General features: G+C 38.9%; 1 protein-coding gene across 1 annotated transcript in view; it reads right to left on the bottom strand.

The window, feature by feature from the left end:
- Window positions 1–19,214, bottom strand: part of LOC117400687 (alkylglycerol monooxygenase-like) — a 74,320-nt gene that overhangs the window by 21,569 nt on the left and 33,537 nt on the right. The window contains exons 4-11 of the mRNA XM_034000963.3: window positions 11,757–11,860; window positions 11,057–11,152; window positions 8,498–8,564; window positions 7,648–7,713; window positions 7,388–7,467; window positions 6,934–7,068; window positions 6,125–6,241; window positions 2,891–2,973 (exon numbers count right to left, since the gene is read on the bottom strand). Coding sequence (XP_033856854.1) covers window positions 2,891–2,973; window positions 6,125–6,241; window positions 6,934–7,068; window positions 7,388–7,467; window positions 7,648–7,713; window positions 8,498–8,564; window positions 11,057–11,152; window positions 11,757–11,860 — 748 coding nt within the window. The remainder of the gene's footprint in view (window positions 1–2,890; window positions 2,974–6,124; window positions 6,242–6,933; window positions 7,069–7,387; window positions 7,468–7,647; window positions 7,714–8,497; window positions 8,565–11,056; window positions 11,153–11,756; window positions 11,861–19,214) is intronic.

Here is a 19,214-nt window from a genome sequence, read left to right as displayed (position 1 = left end):
GTGTGACTCCTAAATCCTGTGGTCATTTTTAGTCAATTATTTCGAAAGCATGTTTATCTCTACAGGCGCTTACATTTTAGATGGGGCTCACCAAAATACAATCAAATTGGTTAAACAAGGGTAGGGCTTGTTGAAGTTGTGTTTTAAGCTCTTTCTGTCACAAAAAATATATCTATAAATATGAACTATTAACAGGGGTGTTGCGGTGCTGTTTTGGGAGCAGCCAACAGCCCGGGCAGCTCTGCAACAAGCTCAGCAGCCGAAGGAGAAAGCCAGGGGAGCCACTGAGGGTACTAGCAGCGGTGATATAGGGACTAACAAAGAGGGCATACGCCCACATGTTTTTTTGGTTGTTGGAGGCCCTGGGGCCTGGGAGCTACATGTGCAACTGGCCCAGCCACACACACTGCAGGAAGCACCTGAGTTGGCGACTGAGAAGGAAGGTGTTTGGGCCCATGCAAGATTTGGGAGGTCGCCGAGATGGAAGAAGGGGCGGCCAAGGACAGTCAGTCCACCCCCACCTGACTCCTGGAACACTTTGCTCTGGGCCACATCCACACAGGACCCCCGATCGGCCGGTCCCCGCACAAGCCTGTGTTGAGGCTGTGGAAAGCCAGGACACCTGCAGCGCCAGTGCCCAACAACCACCACACCGCCGCCTGCAAGTACACCGCACTGGCCCTCTGGAAACAGCAAGGGGCCCACGTGAGTGGGACAGCACGGCCCCTACCGAATTCCCAGCATGCCTGTCAGCAACCAACCACCGTATAGCCACATCGCCTTACACTGCGCCGCTGCCAGCCAGGAGAGCCCGACAGTACAGCCATGGAAATGGAGCTTCACTCCCCCCAGAAGTAGCTGACAGCATGCCGCGACTGCGTGGACCAGTTGCTGTGGTGAGGAGAACCATGGTAGGGGACTCCTGCCATGTCCCTATCTGTATTGAGGTTGTCCCCTGCACTGCCCTGATCGACTGTCACCCTGGTAAGGTCCGATGTCCTCAAAAAGGCCGCACAGGAACCCATCCAGCTGGTGCCAATGATGGTGCAGCTTCCACCATCCTGTGTGGTTCTGCCGTCCAGGACGACAGTCAGCTCAACCTTCGGAAGGGGCTCCTTCGCTCCCAGGGGGGACAGGCTCTTGACATGGCCCAACCAGGGGAGCCTGCTCGCATCCCGGGACAGCCTGGCAGGAGCCAGGACCACCTTTACCACCTTTACCAACAACTATACCCGAGTCCTGCTCTTGTGGGGGGACCGACCAGGGGAGCCAGCTCACCACCCGGAATGACCCCGCAAGGCTGGCAGACTCCTTCCACCAACCTCTGCTCCAGACCAGCACAGTCCAAGTCCAGGTCCGAGCCAGAACCACGCAAGTTCCAGCCAGCCCAGCTCAGGCTGAACAGCAGACAGCCTACAGCCCCAGCCAAGCCTTAGTCACATGTCAGTGAAGACGCTGTCCTGGCAGCAGTGACCGCTGTCTGGCGCCATAGCTGTGAGGGGCTTAGCCTGGAGCACCAGGCCCAGCTGTGGGACCTGCTGCTGGAATACCGCTACTGTTTTGCCACCTGACCCGAGGAAGTGGGCCACACACACCTGGTGCAACATGACATCGACACAGTGGAGGCTGCGCCAGCCAAGCTGAGGTCCCATTGGTTACCTCTGACCAGACAACCTCCTCATCCATGGGCCCACGTTCCAGACGGCCCTTGACTCACTGCACCTGGTGCTCCAGTGACTGGCTGCGGCTGGGCTCAAGCTGCTCCCTGGCAAGTATCATTCCTGCAGAGAGAGGTCACCTTCCTGGGGCATTGGGTTGGCGGAGAGGGAATCAGCACTGAGCAGACGAAAATCAACGTGGTCTGGGACTGGTCGGCAACGGCAGCAAACAAGGTTCCTGGGGCTCCGCCTTTGACAACCTGCGGGGAGCATTGACTCAGTACCCAGTGCTCTCCCCACCTGATATCAGTCTCCTGTTCACCTTGGACACCGACACCAGTAACGAGGGGATTGGCGCGGTCCTCTTCAAGCCGGGGCCTGATGGAGAGAAGGAAGTGGCGTACTTCAGCCGCTCTTTCAACAAGGCGGTCTGCCACTTCCGCCACTACCTTTGTGTGCTCCCATTCACAGTCTGGACCGACCATGCTGCCCTGCAGTGGTTGCTGACATTCCGAGGGCTGGAGGGTCAGGTGGGCCACTGGATAGAGCAGCTCCAGTCCTTCTACTTCACCCTTAGTGTTTTTTTTTTTTTTTTTTTTTAATTTAGTCATTGCCAATGATTTTTTTACCCCAGTTTTCTCCCCAATTGTGTTATTATTAATCCTGGTTCACCGCTGCAATCCCCCCGCGACTCGGGAAACGAAGGCTGAAACACGCGTTCTCTGAAACGTGTTCCTGCCAAGCCATCATTTTTCCCACTGTGGATCCACAGCGAAGCCACCAGACCTATAGGGCCAGAGGACAACACAGATCTGAATTTCTCCACCGCAGACCCGTAGGCGCCCTATCAGCTGGAGGGGTTGTTGGTGCACGGTGAACCGTGGATTGCCCTGCCAACCTAAACCCTCCCTACCCGGGTGGCGCTCGGCCAATTGTACGCTGCCCCCTGGGAACTTCTGGTCATGGTCAGCAATGACATAGCCTGGTTTCAAACCTGTGATCTCCAGGCTATAGGGTGCATCCTGCACTCCACATGAAGCGCCTTTACTAGCCCTTAGTGTTTAATATGTAAAGAGGAGCAATGGTATGTTTAAACAGTGAGTTTTGGCTGATACAAACTATAAGTCTACTGAACATTTATACTGATACTGTGTTTTAAAAGATTACCATAAACGTATTAACCAAAGATAATTGGGGATTTGAAGTTCATAAGCAAAATAAACAAGCCTTGCCTTTGGTCTATCAGGAATCCGAAGCATGTCAGCGTCAGTGTAATGTAGCCAATCCTCAGGAGCAGTGTTATCTGTGATAATATCTTTTTGATAAAGCAAAACATTGTTTAACAATTCCATCAAAACAAGTATAACAACCTAACAATTTGAAGCACTGACAAAAGTTTTTTTTAAACACTGGAACCAAAAGTGAATACATGAACAGTGTTTTTTTCTGAATTTGATTAATGCCAGGTCTGACCCATGAGATATATCAGGGTGGTGCTGGCATCATTAAAAATGAGACCAGTGTCTGCATTTGATCAAAAAAACATAGCTGTTTTTGGCATACTGAGTTACAATAAGAAATAAGAGTATAAATGTACTCTTTGGGTAATGGGGCTTGAGACAATGTATCCTTCCACATTGTAGGATGGAAATATCATATGAGAGTACAATGTATAATGTCAAACAAGTTTACTAAAGATGAACTTAGGTTTAAAATGATTGGAGAGATAAAGCATGTGCAGAAATGTACAGTAAACAATTATACACGGTAACCTTGTAGAAGAGATTGGTTAAAGGTTGGTAACACTTGAATGGAGTTACAGTTAAAGGAATAAATTATATTGACAATTTGTGAGATAATGTAGAATGTACAGTAGTAATGTGGAACTAATAAATGGTAAACATTATTAAAATTTTAAACACGGTCTGGTCTCATCCTAATAGCATACACAGTAGTACATTCTATGTTTACCTTAATTCATAAACCTTACAACATAAGCACTCTAGAATGAACGCATTTTTGCCATTATGTTACCGAGTTGTTTTTCCTAATGGCCTGCAAGTATACCAGATATTTCTTATATTGGTTGGATCTAGTGTTCATGGAAAAGATAGAAAACTGGCAGATTCTTTGGACATTTTACTATATATTTCTCCAGGGCAGCTTGATTCATCAGGGTATTCATACATTTAATGATCATATTTTGATATGTTGTAAGTAAAACATAACCCTTTTAAATGACTCCTACACATTTGTTGCAATACGGACACTGGTTCAGCTGCTCAATCGGTGCCTTCCACTTTCAACAGGCGGTTTACAGTTAGAGGCACATATTGTACAACCAAGTCACACTCTCCCCTGCCAGCCTCAAGTCCACCCCGGACTTGCTAACCAGGCTACAGTCCGACAAGTGCGTGCTGGGGTACCTGCGTCCACTCTGACACCAATGTAGCCTGGTTAGAAAGTCCGGGGCGGACTTGAGGCTGGCAGGGGAGAGTGTAGCGTGCACGGGGTAAGACAGCAGTAGGGCTGGTAGGTGACGTAATCACACACAGAGACATAAGCCTGATATACGCTCCTTGCAAAGGAGCCGGCTCTTTTGTACAGCGGTATCGGCGCTATGCTTCAGTGCGAGAGGACCCGGGTTCGCGCCCGCCCTCCGCCTGTGTGTGGATTTCCTCGCTCTGTGTGATGCGCCTGCCTGCGGAAACCGAGTACGCTACAGTATATATATATATATATATATAGTCGCAGACAAAAGTATTTGAGCAGTTACAGAAAATGAGAGAAAACACAAAGAAAGTTATTTCTATAATTTCTTTCAATAGAACAATTAGAAATTATAGAAATCACTTTCATTGTGGTTTTTGTCATTTTTTTAACTGCCCAAATACTTTTGTCAGCGACTGTATATACATACATACTATCTTTAAATGTCCATGGCCCTGTTTAAAAAGTTATTTAAATAGTGGTTACAAATCTGTTTTTGATCCATACATAACGTTTGATATTCATTAAACCATTCCAGTCTTGTTAAAGATGCCAACAGCAGTCTAGGGAAGTTTCATGTATATAAAACTTGTTTTTAAAGTAATAAAGTGCTGTTTTCAGAAACCTAAATTAGGCAATTTTCCATTTTTATGGAAAACTTGACACAGTTAAATTAATAACAGTTCTAGTGCTGCTCAACACTTGCATAGTTACAAATTCCCAGTTAAGCTCATTTGATAGTGGAGGAATCTTTGAGCTACAGACAATTGTTGGTTGTGGACAAAAGCTGTAGTTCTGCAGGCCAAAGTCTACAATCTAAAAGCAACCAAACCAGGACCCGGATATCAAGACCTATGGGAAATTCACTGTGAAGTCAAAGTTGTCTCTTTTTGGAAGAGAAAGTGCTGAAGTTGCAGTTTGTAATGCATAGTTGTGTGAGAGTTTATAACCAGAGCTGAGAGACATTGTCAAAATGTATAAAAGCTCAATTTGTCCTCAAGGCAACTGTTTGGCCAACCTTGGGCTAAGCTGTTTTTAGCTGAGTTTTCTTCTTATCTGAATTGTTACTACTGTATTTTTTTAACTGTAAATCCAAGGGATATATTCAGAGATGCCAAGTTTCCAGTTGTGGAATTTCAAAAACTAAGGCAGATCTGACAGAGTTGATTTTCATACACCCAGCATGTAAATGTTTAATTTGTTACCTATTACAGTGATCTTATTCATACAACATATTCGGGAAACAGATTTTCTGAATAAAAGTTGTTAGAAACATGTTCAGTTAGAATGCTGTATATCAAAACATCCCTGGTTGACTTTACTTTTTTCCTCTTACAAGGTTTCTGTGTGGATTGATCTTTAGAATGTAACTTGGCCGATTTTGCACTGAACCTTTAAAGATGCCATTATTACAATGGAGAAATATAACTGTATCATTGTAAGCACCAAAAATGGACTAAAACTGTGTAATCTCCCACCATGGGAGATAGAAGGGTACTGACTATTCCAAATTCCACATGGATCGCCACAACCCTAACTTGGGGAGCAGTCATGCATACATTTAGGCACTTGTGTTTACCATTGGACCACTAGGATCAGTTTCAATCACTACTGGTCATGATTTATACCAAATCTAACTTCAATGGACTGAGTTGGCCTGGAGCCCCAAGAAAGCAACGTGGTGGAGGTAAAACCGAGTGGAAGAACTTCACTCCATTTAAATGTTTTCTTTATGTGTGTGTATTAGGGGAGGGATGACAGCACATTTGCCTGACCAAAAGATCCCTGTTAAATTCCAAAGACAACAGGGAAAATATGAAAAGTGATATCTTTTTTTTAGAACTGGTGGTTCTGTTTAAAGTCAAAGGAAAAATATTTCTAAGCAAAAGTCAACCCCTGCAAATTCCACAAAACAACTTTCGCATGGTGTCTACAAGCTGCTATCACTGTGTGAGTGCTACAGTGAGACTACTTACAGCCTTGGTAGCAAACATCTCATGGTAAATGCCAAGCATCAACAGGAACTGCAACATAACATAGGCTTGCAGTGCTACTGGTATTGATGGGTTATGTGGGACCTCCTTTCCAGTGATCTAGAAATAAATTAAAGGATTTTACTTGCAATCATTCAGAAGACTAGGAAGTCTTTTACAGTTTGTCCAATATCTTCATTATATTTTTGTGGATGTGCAAATACCATTTTACTATTGTGCTGTATTTGAATGGAATCAAACATCTAATCTTGAAACATACAGTCCCCTTTTTTTAATGCATTTGTCCTACCCTATAGTAAGATCAAGTTATGATTTAGTTCTGCTAATCCAGTTATTTTGCCTTCCTAAAAAATGAACTAAACTGAATTGACAGATTAGTGCAAATCAGATATAATCATGTTTGGTGACCTATAAATGTAAAAAAGTGGAGATAATAAAGAAAAAGATTTGACAGACTTCCAAGACAGTCAGGGTCCACTGACTGTGCTGAAAAATCAACAGCATATTTAAATATTACAGTTCCTAATTTATACAAGAAATTATGTTTTCCCATATTTGGTGTGTGAATATACTTTGGTCTTACAGTGAGTATTAGTGTTCTTTAAAATGATTTTCTGTGATTTTAAATACATAATTTGTGATGTTGCTTATGCAAGTGTAGTGCTATAGAGGCTCAACAGCCTGAGTATGAAAGAAGCATACATTATTTGATTGATATTGTCACTTGGTAACCCAATGTGTAAACCCACTGCAAAAAGATACTGGTAAATGACATATTCATTTTTTCTAACCTCAGGCAATTCTTCAGGCAGCCCCAGTCTTGGTTTGCCTGGTCCCCAGCCGGGGCCTTTGAAAATAACAGACAGCTTGTTTGTGATGCCAGGGGTATCCCAAAGAGTGTTCCAAATATGGACGTAGTGCTGAAACTGAAAACAAGCAAGAACATCTACAATTATGGATGTAGTGTTGAAGCTAAAAACAAGTAAGAACAATTTATATGCTTTGTTACCCATTTCCCAGCTCCTCCTCATAGTTTAGAAACTTTTCATTTCTAATGAACAGATGAACCAATCGAAACACTGAACTCACCAGCTTCTGGCTGGATTTATTCCCCTGCTGATTTATGACCAATGATGTAGCATAAAAATATCAAAACAATTGTCATTAATAAAAAAAAAAAACACTTCAGACTGCCTGGTAGCCTTTAAAAGCATTCCATTGACAAAACATATCTTCAGTCTATACCTGCACCCAAAGGACTTCAAATGTGTTGATTGGATGAGTTAGGCCATAAATAACTTTCTCTCTCTCTGGTGCAAATGTGCCTAGAAAATCAATATATAGAAAGATACAGTGAATAAAAAGCAACATATCCCATAATTAACTCAATAATAGTGACATACCAAGAATAAATCCAACACAATAAATGCATGTTATGTTTAGGATTTGCCATTGAGTTTTGTATTTCTATAACATGACAGTACATAATCAGAAAGAATACTTACCAAAAATCCTATCCCATATAATTAGAGTCCCTGCATAATTTTTGTCAATACAGTAGGAGTTTCTACCTGCAAGTTAAAAATACATGACAGTTGACATAACTACTAAAACTACTGCACTGTAGGACCAATATGGTCAGTAGGTACAATAGTTCACTAGTACCATTTTCACACTATATATAATGATCATTGTTTGACTGTGTAAATTTGTATGGTTTCAATGTGTGTTGATCGAGAAGTATTTAGGTAGTGTGGGTAGGGTATAAAAGGCTGTGAATTGTCTATTAGCTACTGCATTTGGCTGTTACAAATAACTAGCAATAGCTTACCATACCCATCCATCCATTATCTGTAACCGCTTTTCCTATAGAGGGTTGCGGTAAGCCGGAGCCAAACCCGGCAGACATAGGGCGCAAGGCGAGACTACACCCTGGACGGGGCACCATTCCATCGCAGGGCAACTAAGGGGCAATTTAGAGAGTCCAATCCACCCAGCATGACTTTGGACTGTGGGAGGAAACCAGAGTACCCGGAGAAAACCCACGAGAACACAGGGAGAACATGCAAACTCCACACAGACAGACCCTTGAGGCTGGAATCAAAACCCAGGACCGTGGAGCTGTGAGGCAGCAATGCTAACCACCACACCACTGTGCCGCCCTCACTTACCTAATACTAATACTAATACTAATACTAATACTAATACTAATACTAATAATAATAATAATAAAAATAATAATAGCTACCTTGACTGTCATTAGAAATATTTCATCACCATTGTCAACTCATTTAAAACTCTGTGAACTTTTACACTGGAGGCATAATAGGCATGTACTCATTCCAATGTACTCACCGTGATGAACTCTGTGGTGACTTGGAGTGTTCATCACCAGTTCCACAGGGCCAAGGTTACTAACAAGCTGCAGAGAAAATGTGTTTAGTGAAAGAAAGAAAGAAAGAAAGAAAGAAAGAAAGAAAGAAAGAAAGAAAGATGGATTTGGTGGCTGTATCTGTCTTCTGATTTCCATGCGGGGAAGGCCAGATCTCTAGGAGTTCTGCAGGGTTGTATGGTCTAAAACTTTGAAATCCACAGTGAACCCTGATTTATACCTGGCCAAGTGTTTTCTTATCTGATGAGGCAGTTCTCAGCTCAAATAAGCATGAACAATTTGAGGTGGACACATTTCCAAAATAGAGAAAGAACAATATTTATAGATTGGAAGTAAAACAATCTGGAGAAGCAGGGGAGTGCCATGATCCTAAAGAACTCAGCAGGGGGGAAATGGCAGCTAATTCTGTCACACAAGCAGAATACTTCACTAAAACCATGCTCTAGACTTAAGCTTAAAATGCATTCAATCTTAGTATAGTTCTTCCAATCAGAGAGATGTTGATGTCCTAAAAAAAATAAAAATAAATAGTGCATTGAGGCACAAATCTCAACCAAGTCTGAATACAACTTTTTGTTGTAGTAGAAAAGGCCAATAAATCACATTTACTAATTGATGCTGTGAAACACATTTTTTTGGTATGGTACTACCAGGATGATTTCCATTTTAATTGCTTGTGTATTCATTTTGGTTGTGAGTTCATTTTGCTGTGAGTTAAGAATTCTGCATCCCAATATTCAAGTTTCACCTGAAAATAGAATTGCTGAAATATGTTCAATATATATAAATGTGATGTACTAATTGAATACTAATTAAGTGTCTTGTGTCTTGTGTCTTGTGTATTATGCCTTTCCCTATTGTTCAAACAGGAGCTACAATTGAAATAAAGATTTAAGTTTTTCAAAAGCTATATACAGTGAAGTTTCTGTTTTGAAATACTGGGGCGATGTGAAAAAGTTTGACCTGACTCAAGTTTTGATTTCAGAGGAAACTTTCCATGCAAGAGTTCAGTCACAGCCAAGTTTTTATCATGGAACTAGACATGCATTACTATATTTTTAACTTAGATTTACTAGGTTGATTTTATGCCAATTACACATTTAACATCAAATAAAATCTGAGTTCTTTTCAAATTATTATGATGTATTTTACTAAGAGCATCAAAAAGGCGACAGGAGATTTTTCATTCTGAACCTCCCAAAACTTTAAATCTGATATATATATATATATATATATATATATATATATATATATATATATATATATATATATATATATATATATCAGCAGACCTGGTTGGAGACATGCATATATATATATATATATATATATATATATATATATATATATATATATATATAATGTATTTATTTCTTTCTTAGGAGACGCCCTTATCCAGGCAATTGTTACACGATATCACATTATTGTTACATACAATTACCCATTTATACAGTTGGGTTTTTACTGGAGCAATCTCAAGGGTCTCAAGGGTACAGCAGCAGTGTCCCCCACCTGGGACTGAACCCACGACCCTCCGGTCAAGAGTCCAGAGCCCTAACCACTGCTCCACACTGCTGCCTATATAATACATTGTGCTTCTCTGTGCAATTTTTTATAAAGTCTCATTAATTTTTTTTATTAAATACAGGTTTTGACTCAACGCCAGCAAACCATAAAAGCGTTTCACTGCGTAAGCACAGCTGAGGGAGTCGTCTTTCTAAGAAGCCCCAGCAGACACAGTCAGAACAGAAGAATACATTTCCTTGGGTTCACTATACTGATCGTTTCAATTTGCAGTATAGCTCCCTCGGTAAAATAGTGACTGTACTTTTAATAGCAAATCAAGGTTATATTGATATTCCCCGTGCTTCATAATGCTTATCAGGAGCATTGTGAAGCAAGAAGCCACTCACTGCACTGGTGTGCATTTGGTTTGATAGACATTACCAGTAAGCTCCCAGGTTACATTTGGGAGACATGATGAGATTTGAATTCACAAAAGAATGGTGTATTTGGTGGATAACCCTTGGTGAAATTTGATATAAAGATTGCACAGTTTCTTGACTTAGCAGCAATCTGCTATTTTCAGCTATTATACATAATCAATACTAGATATACTTTTTTAAAAATTATTAATAAAAGTGTAAAAAATTATTTAATAAAAAAAACTGTACAGCTGATACCCTGCTCAAATCCAGAGAAACAGTTTGCACCATTTCAAAAGTCATTAAAGTCATGACAAAAACATGATAGTGGCAACTTGAATGAGCAAACGCATATTATTGTATTGTATTATTGTTCTTATTGTACTACATTTTGTATTTTTGTAAACTATCCTGTCTATCGTGTTATTACAGCATTGTTAAAGACGTATTACTGGGTTTAGTCTGGTAAAATCAACAAATAATGGAACACACCTCTGTCATTATTTTATTTAACTTTTCCTGAGTTTTCTAAAAAAAAATAAAACATAAATTATGAAAGGAAATCTTAAAACTGATAAATATAGATCAAACTAATACCTCAGTGTGAATCCAGAATTGGTAGAGCAGGTTGAACTGTAAATGAACAGCAAACACAGATGGAGGCACCAACAATGCCATTGGTAGGTAGAACAGCTTGAAAATATAAAAATGATAATTAGTCATTTACTAGATGCTTTTATCCAAAGCAACTTACAGAGACTAGGGGAGAATGATGCATCACAACTGCTGCTGCTGTAGAGTCCCTTACAATAGGACCTTGGTTTTATGTCTTATCTGAAGGACGGAGCACAAGGAGGTTAAGTGACTTGCTCAGGGTCACACAAAGTGAGTCAGTGGTTGAGGTGGGATTTGAACCGGGGACCTCCTGGTATCAAGCGCTTTTCTTTAACCACTGGACCACCAAGCCTCCTTATGAATGATTGCAATATGTAACTGTGCAGAACCCATAAGCCATTTAAGTGAGCATGTTGCAATATTTTATTAAAGACTAATTGCCTGGGAAATTAATAATGTCATACATATTTTAAAGATAGTTAACAGAAATCATACCACATTTTTCTTTTGCCTGCCTGATATAAATGTGACTGAGAATACTGCAGGAAGCAGAAAAGGGATAATGGGATAACTAAAACTGTCAGCTGGAGCTAAAATATATTCTGACCCAACTACAGCCAAAGTGATTATACCTATGGTTTGCAGGTACACATGTACACAACATTCATCACCAAACACTTACCCATGATGCATACTGCTGCGTTAATGACTGTCTCAGGGCAGTGGTTAAATTATAATCTTCTGAACTGTGATGTACCTGGTGAGCGGCCCACATTATATTCACTTCTGTTGAACATAGGAAGAATGTAGACAACATGTCAAAATTAAAATGGGGAATGAGCTCCCACTGAGCATGATGTATTGCATAAAGACTGCCTCACTAGCCACATGTTTCTAACTCACTGACATGGTAAATGTGTAATTTGTTATGCTTCGCTGTCTCACTTGCTCTGGTTTTTGAAGTGTCTGTCTGGCAGGTTGGGGGGTTGGGGGGGTTGGTGATACCAGTGGATCTGTTTTTTTGAGTTGCTGAAGAAAGACAGGTATCCAGTAAAGTGGAACTGGGCAATATAAAACCGAAAAGGGAAGAGGTATGGAGACGGTTTATTGGACTTTCTTTGAGAATACAAATGTTATTTCACCATCCCATAATATCATTTTATAATAGTCTTTTTTTTTAACTTTCGTAAAGTTCTGATGTCCTGTTTTGTTTCAAATGCTTGTCACATCACATGGCTACGAACCCATTAGATTGCAGATGTGCAGATAAATCAGCACTGCCTTATATTTTCATCTCCTTTGTGATATGTGTAGCATTAATCTTGGGATTTTTCTTCACATTCTAAATTATTATCCAGTGACACGTGTTTGCTAACATTCACAGGCCTCCCAGATCTTGGCTTCTTCTGCACAATCCTATTATTTTCCCAGTTCCGGACCACACATTCCACTGCATTTTGGCAAAGTAAATATCTTTTCTGTGCTGTGAAGGGAACTACATGTGCCCTACCCTTCACTACAACTGTGTAGAAATCCCAGCAGCCTATCCCAGCAGCCTATCTATGAAGAAACCAGCCTATCTGACAATTGGCCAAGTGGACAGAAAATTAATGTCAAGGTGTGAACATGTTCCCTGCCAGCAATTGTGAGAGATCAGGCCACGCTGTACCATTAGAATTAAAACTGTAGGACGACTATGATGACTATATATGAGGTTAGGAAATAACTCCTTAAAATTGGACTTCCATCCTCTATTTATATGCATAGTTTTAAATGAAGCACCTGTTATAGCAAACATGCATTTTCATTTTAAAAAAACATGTGTTTGGTACCATACTAGGTCAAAGAAATATCTCTTGTATGTTGTTTGTTACACATGCTCTTCATAGATCAGTGAGACCAATTGTTAGAACAAGTTTTGGAAGGCAAATACCACATTGCTGTTTTTTTGTAAAAATGCTCTTCAACACAGGAATGTGACAATGATTGCTCTAGAGAAGCATGCCCCACTAAAACAAACATTCAGTTTATGGAGTGACCCTTAAAAAATGACGTTTCTGTAAGTACAGTAAATGTGGACAGCTTTGGGGCATTTCCTTATAAAGTCACAGAGGCCTGGTATAGTCATGGGGATATAATATTTTTACAATGTGATTATATTACTCAAAACACTGTGGTGTTTGCAACATTTGAGTAACAAATGTGAAGAAAATAAAACATGTCATACCAAACCTTGCTGTACTTTTTATCCTGACACACTGTACAGGAGTAGCCACAGTTACTACATAGCAGATACATGTAAGCTACTTTCTTTTTTTCTTTTACTAGAAGTATATATTTTACAAAGAAACTCAAAAGGTGCAGGTTAAAGACCTGTCTCCTTAGTTGTTTTATAAACATTTGCTTCCTATCACAAACTGTGTGTAACACAACCCTTCAGTCAATGCACTACAGCTGTAAAAACACTGTGACTGTGCTTCACTTCTCCACATATGTCAATTTTACTACTAAAAGATGTCAAGCTTGAGATATGATGTTTATTCTTTCTAGCAAGACCAAGAGCCTAATTTCAGTCATGCTTAAAGTACATTTTAGAAAACTCAAGTGTTCACCATTTTTTTACTTAAAGAAAGCTGCTGAATCTATTTTTAATATGCTATATTATTAGTACCTTGTGTAACATATTTCATCCACAAAACAAGTTTTTTAAAATGAAAATCAGTATTTTTATGACAGAACGTCAAATGTAAAATACATTTAAAAACCCAGAATACCATGTGGGTTTGCAGTATACTTTTGTTGAAGCTGCAACGACTGATCCAAAATAATCTAAAAATACATTGGTATATTGTTACATACTAATTGTACATTTTGTACACACCTGGCTGTTTGCTGCCACATGCTACAGTAACACAAACTGAACTTTTCTATAACCTATTGCAAACACGCAGGACAAATCTGTTAGCCACGTACACGCAGCGTCATTAAAATCCTTAGGCATTGGAAAAACCTGTGTAAGTGCTCTAGAAACAGACCTAAAAAGAAAAGGAATCTGTAGTCTGAGAGGGAAAAAAAAATTAATTTAGGGTCAGAAACAGATTTATGGATCATCAAGAATTTTATATGAATTGCCTTATGAATCATTACAAATACACCATCCTTGTCTTTTTTCTTACTTATACAAACTTTTACTTGCACAAATGTGTGAGAAGGATAAAACAAATGTTGCAAGGGATTCTGGGAGTCGCAGTCTTTCTCTCAAGTAAGCAGGTGGTGGATTACAATACAGAGAGTGACAAAGGCTGGTTGAGTTTTAGAAGTGGATTGTGAGAGGCAAAAATGATAACTGAGTGCAATTATTTCATGTTAACACTGCTGAGAACACCAAAACATCAGTTACATCTTATCACAGTGGTATTATTTTTGTTCTGTTGTACTTTTTACAAGCCACTCCTTTTAAAAAAAAAGGAGTGTAAACTACAGAAGTTCAAATAAACACCTTGAATTGAGTAAGACTGTTTTCCACTTGTCAGAAACAAATGAAGGAAATGTAAGTACTGGTAACATTAAAACACCCTAGCAGATAATCCCTCTATTGTTTGATTTTATAGTTCCGTATTCATTTATCTCGGCTGATCTTACAGATGATGGATGTTTCGTGTCATTGGTAGGAAGTATATGCGCAGCTAAGCTCCATTGCAAACCATGTCCTCATCCTCTTACTCCACAGGACACCACATAGTTTGGCAGCTGATATTCAGATGGAAAGCTCTTTAAAGATGAGAATGAATACCATTGAAACATTTTCCCACAAAGTAAAAAAGACTAACAAGGCAGACTCTGCGCTGCATCATTTTGAGCTATTTTGGACTACAGACAATTTTGACATATTGATTGACATACTTTTTAGGACTTGATCCGGGACATAACATGTCTAGACAAACCATTTTTTAGTACAAATGCCATTTTTTCTGATTAAGAATAGTACCTCTGCCATAGATATGTGGTAATTACATAAGTTCATATTATTATTATTATTATTATTATTATTATTATTATTATTATTTATTATCTATTTCTTAACAGATGCCCTTATCCAGGGCGACTTACAGTTATAACAAAATATTGCAATACAAAGTACCACCTTACAAAATATCAAAGTGCAGAAAATCACAAAAAGAGTAAAGAATGCAGTAAGAATTACATTTACGAGCGAGTTCGACTAAGAGCAGTTTACTTCTAGTAAAAATATTAGCTTATATGAGTAAAGTCCATTAAGAGCACATGATAAGTGGATAAGAACAATTATCCCCAATACCTAAGTACTGTTGTTTGTTATTTTACAAGATGCCAATGTGTTGGCTAACTGGTGCAAATAAATAGTATGTCAAACAAATGTGTTCAATAAAATAATATTTCATTAAATTATGTATTTCACTATGAACTAGGAGAAAATAAGTACAGAGGAAAATAAGTACAGAGGGAACTATAATTTTTAATGAAAATCTAACAGGAATTTCAAATAGTTTGTATGAACAGTATGGTTTAATATATTGTAACAGAGTGGTGGCGGGAAAGCTGCAGCAGGGGGGCTGGCCCCTGAACTGTGGGGGGGGGGGGGGGGTCTGCTAGGACTGTATTTAGATGGTTGATCAGTCTGTCGTTGGTTCCAGTACAGAGGATTCATAAACAGCAAACTATATCCAAGGAGAATCAGGATCCGGATACTCAACAATCACTAGAAATTGATCAACTGAAAACTTAGCAGACTGCTGTTGTTGTTTAAGTTTGAATACATATAAGTTAAAGAATAAAAACAATCAAAACACAGATTTAATGTAGAGTCTTTCCACTGGTATGTTTGTAAAATACATAAAATGCAATTAATTTACACTAAGTTAATGCTGCTAAGATGTATTTCTTCATTGCCTGACAAAGCAAAACCCTGAAAAGCTGTGAAAACTAAATCAGACGAGATCAAGTAGCATTGAATTGGAATCGAACCATTAAATATATCAGATTTTCTGAATCCAAGGAGGGAGATTTCTTTTTCATCTTCTCTCGTGCCTTAGACACAATGCTATTAGGCCCGACTAGGCTTCAGTCACAAAAGGCTGGGCTGTGCATAGGGTGTCCAGCAGCTCTACAGTGGATGGCAGCGTTGACTACATGCAGTGACATGCTCATGCACAACTGATAAATTACTCTGTCAACTTCCATTTTAGAAGACTTGTCTGAGACAATACTGACAATTCAACAGCCTTTAACCTTTACTTTGGAAAGTCTATATACAAGTCTAAATTAATAATAGGTTTTGCCAAGTTGTCAACTACTGGATATGTATTATAAATGGCCAATAGATCAAGCACTGTTGAAGGAGTTTTATACACGCTGCTGATATATCAATGCCATGTCAAAGTGTCTTCATCCCTGAATTTACACTAGTCACATTCACATAAGATGGTGCTTCTTGGAAACATTTTGTACGGTGTCCATATTAGGACAATGTCATTTCTCACGTCTCAGCGTCAGATATCAGGAATTTCTTTGTCATGGATCATTTAGTTTGGCGATCAGTCGTCATTTCTCAATCATTTTTTCTGTCATCCCTCATGTGTTTTTATATGTCAGCCGTTATTTGTATCAGGTATCATTTGTATTTTGTGTCCGCCATCACTCGAATTTCGAGTCACGGAAAACCTCTGTCAATGAAATTCTCTGTCAACCATCAGAAAGCATGGATACACCCATAAAGAAATTTCAAAACTCACTGAAGCCATTACAAAAAAAAAAGCATATCATAAGTATAGTGTATACCTTTTCTTCGTAATAGCTTCAGTGAGTCTTGCAATTTCTTTATGGGTGTATCCACGCGTAAATACATTTCTAATAATAGAGTCTCCTAATGACACTTAAGGAATAAAGTGTGTTATTTTGCATTTTATTCGTTCACGTAGCAATACTACATTTACTTCAAGTTATTATTATTATTATTATTTTTTTGTCTTCATATTTTAAATTCATGAAGGAGGTTTAAGCTAGGGTATTTGTATATGTTCAAATATATTAGGCTTGTAGCAAACAAATAGATACATAAAATACAACCCACAGCTAATAACTAATCCCCTCCATGTGTAGAAAAGTTTTTGTTTTCAGTTGATTAACATTCGCAGTAGCCAATGAAATCGTAGGATATGCAAACTTAGAAACGTGATTGGCTGTTACGTTAAGTCCCAGAAAAAATGCTGTCTGATGGTTGACAGAGAATTTCATTGAATCTACTCAAGGAATATTGCTACCATGGCCTTCCCAGTCACCTGCCTTAAATGGTAAATCTGTGGGCTATCATGAAAAAACAATGAATGAACGCCACTTTAAAACAAGCAAACATTAAAGAGGCACTATTTTTATACATGAAATATATAAAGTCTGGAAAAGCTGTCCACATATTTTTTATAGATCATTGTGAAACAAAGTATTGATAAAAAAAAACTATTAAAATCAATTATTTCTCCTTTGAAAAAACTCATATTTTTTTTAAATCACATAAACCTTTTGTGTAAACAGCTGTGTTGTAAAATGTTTTGCAGAAATGTTATTGCCTTATTAAGGCAAAAGGTACAAGTAAAAACACATTCTAGTTCAAAGTTCTGATTTGATCTTTTTTACCACAATTGAGAAATTTTACTGTTAAAAATAGTGTTGCATAATTCTTGTTATCTAAGAAAAAACGTGGCATAAAAAAATAAATACTTTCACCATAACATTCCAATTTACATGTAGGGTCTGAAATTGTTCCTGATTTTTCCTGATCCTGATTATTATTTATTTCTTAGCAGACGCCCTTATCCAGGGCAACTTACAATTGTTACAAGATCTCACATTATTTTTGCATACAATTACCCATTTATACAGTTGGGTTTTTATTGGAGCAATCTAGGTAAAGTACCTTGCTCAAAGGTACAGCAGCAGTGTCCCCTACCTGGGACTGAACCCACGACCCTCTGGTCAAGAGTCCACAGCCCTAAACACTACTCCACACTGCTGCTTGATTATAACATTCAAATAATAAAATATTTTAAAACGTTAGGCAGCATAGCACACATGACTTAAATAATAACGTTTTAAGAAGAATACAACTAGAGAGATGGGACACTTAACCCTTTGCGGTCCTGTGTCAGACCAGGTCCGACATTACAATTTTCCCTGAAGACATAAAACACAGGTCTCTAGTTGTTTTTTCTCCAGAAAAAGCCGAGAAAACCATTCAATGGCCAAGTGAGACCGATAGGAACCGAGAGAAGCCAATAAAACAAAGGGGGCAGAGCTGAGCAATACACATATAGCCCCGGCACCACAGAGATAACACGGACATAAACAAACAAGATAGCTGCTTCCACATCCAGCGCTCAAAGAACATCACAGACATTTGCAGAGCTTTTTTTAGATGTTATAGTAATAAAATAAAGACTTGGATCGCATTATTGAGGAGTTTGGTGATAAAACAAGTGATCAGGAGATGATTTATCGGTATGCACTGTGAAGAGGTATGTGAAAAATACAACGAACAAGAGGTGGGACGGGGCTGGATATGCAGTCCTGAGTGTCGTGTGGATATGCAGTGCCTTTTAAACCTGTTTTACTGTGAAAAAAAATACTTTTAAACAGCGCGTCTAAAATAAACTGCGTGTGTGAAAATAAATTGGACCTGACGCGCCTGAATAAATGGACCGCAAAGGGTTAATGAAAGAACAGATCAATTATCAACAGGAAATGACCACTGCAGAGGAAAATAATGCTATTACAAAATGAATAACACTTTTTTTGCATGAAGACATGTATTAAATGTCCATATAAAATTCCATATAATATCCATAAAATTTGACAGCTCAGTGACCAAACAAAGTGCACTGGGATATGCGGATAGGCTTCTGTTTTAGGAGTTCATGAAGTGTACTGTGCGTAAATGAAGAAGATCAAATATGTACTGTCGCAAATACGCAAGTCAAACGATACTAGCTGATGTGCACAGGTTTGTACAGTCTTGCTTCAACTATCACTGCAGTCTGTTAGTGTGATATATTTAGGAGTCAACTCAAACTTCCAAATGCAAACAAATAATTATGTCATCATATAAACC

This window comes from Acipenser ruthenus, chromosome 4 (genome assembly GCF_902713425.1).
Source record: "Acipenser ruthenus chromosome 4, fAciRut3.2 maternal haplotype, whole genome shotgun sequence".
Taxonomy (NCBI): domain Eukaryota; kingdom Metazoa; phylum Chordata; class Actinopteri; order Acipenseriformes; family Acipenseridae; genus Acipenser; species Acipenser ruthenus.
This window is presented reverse-complemented; position numbering and strand designations above follow the sequence as displayed.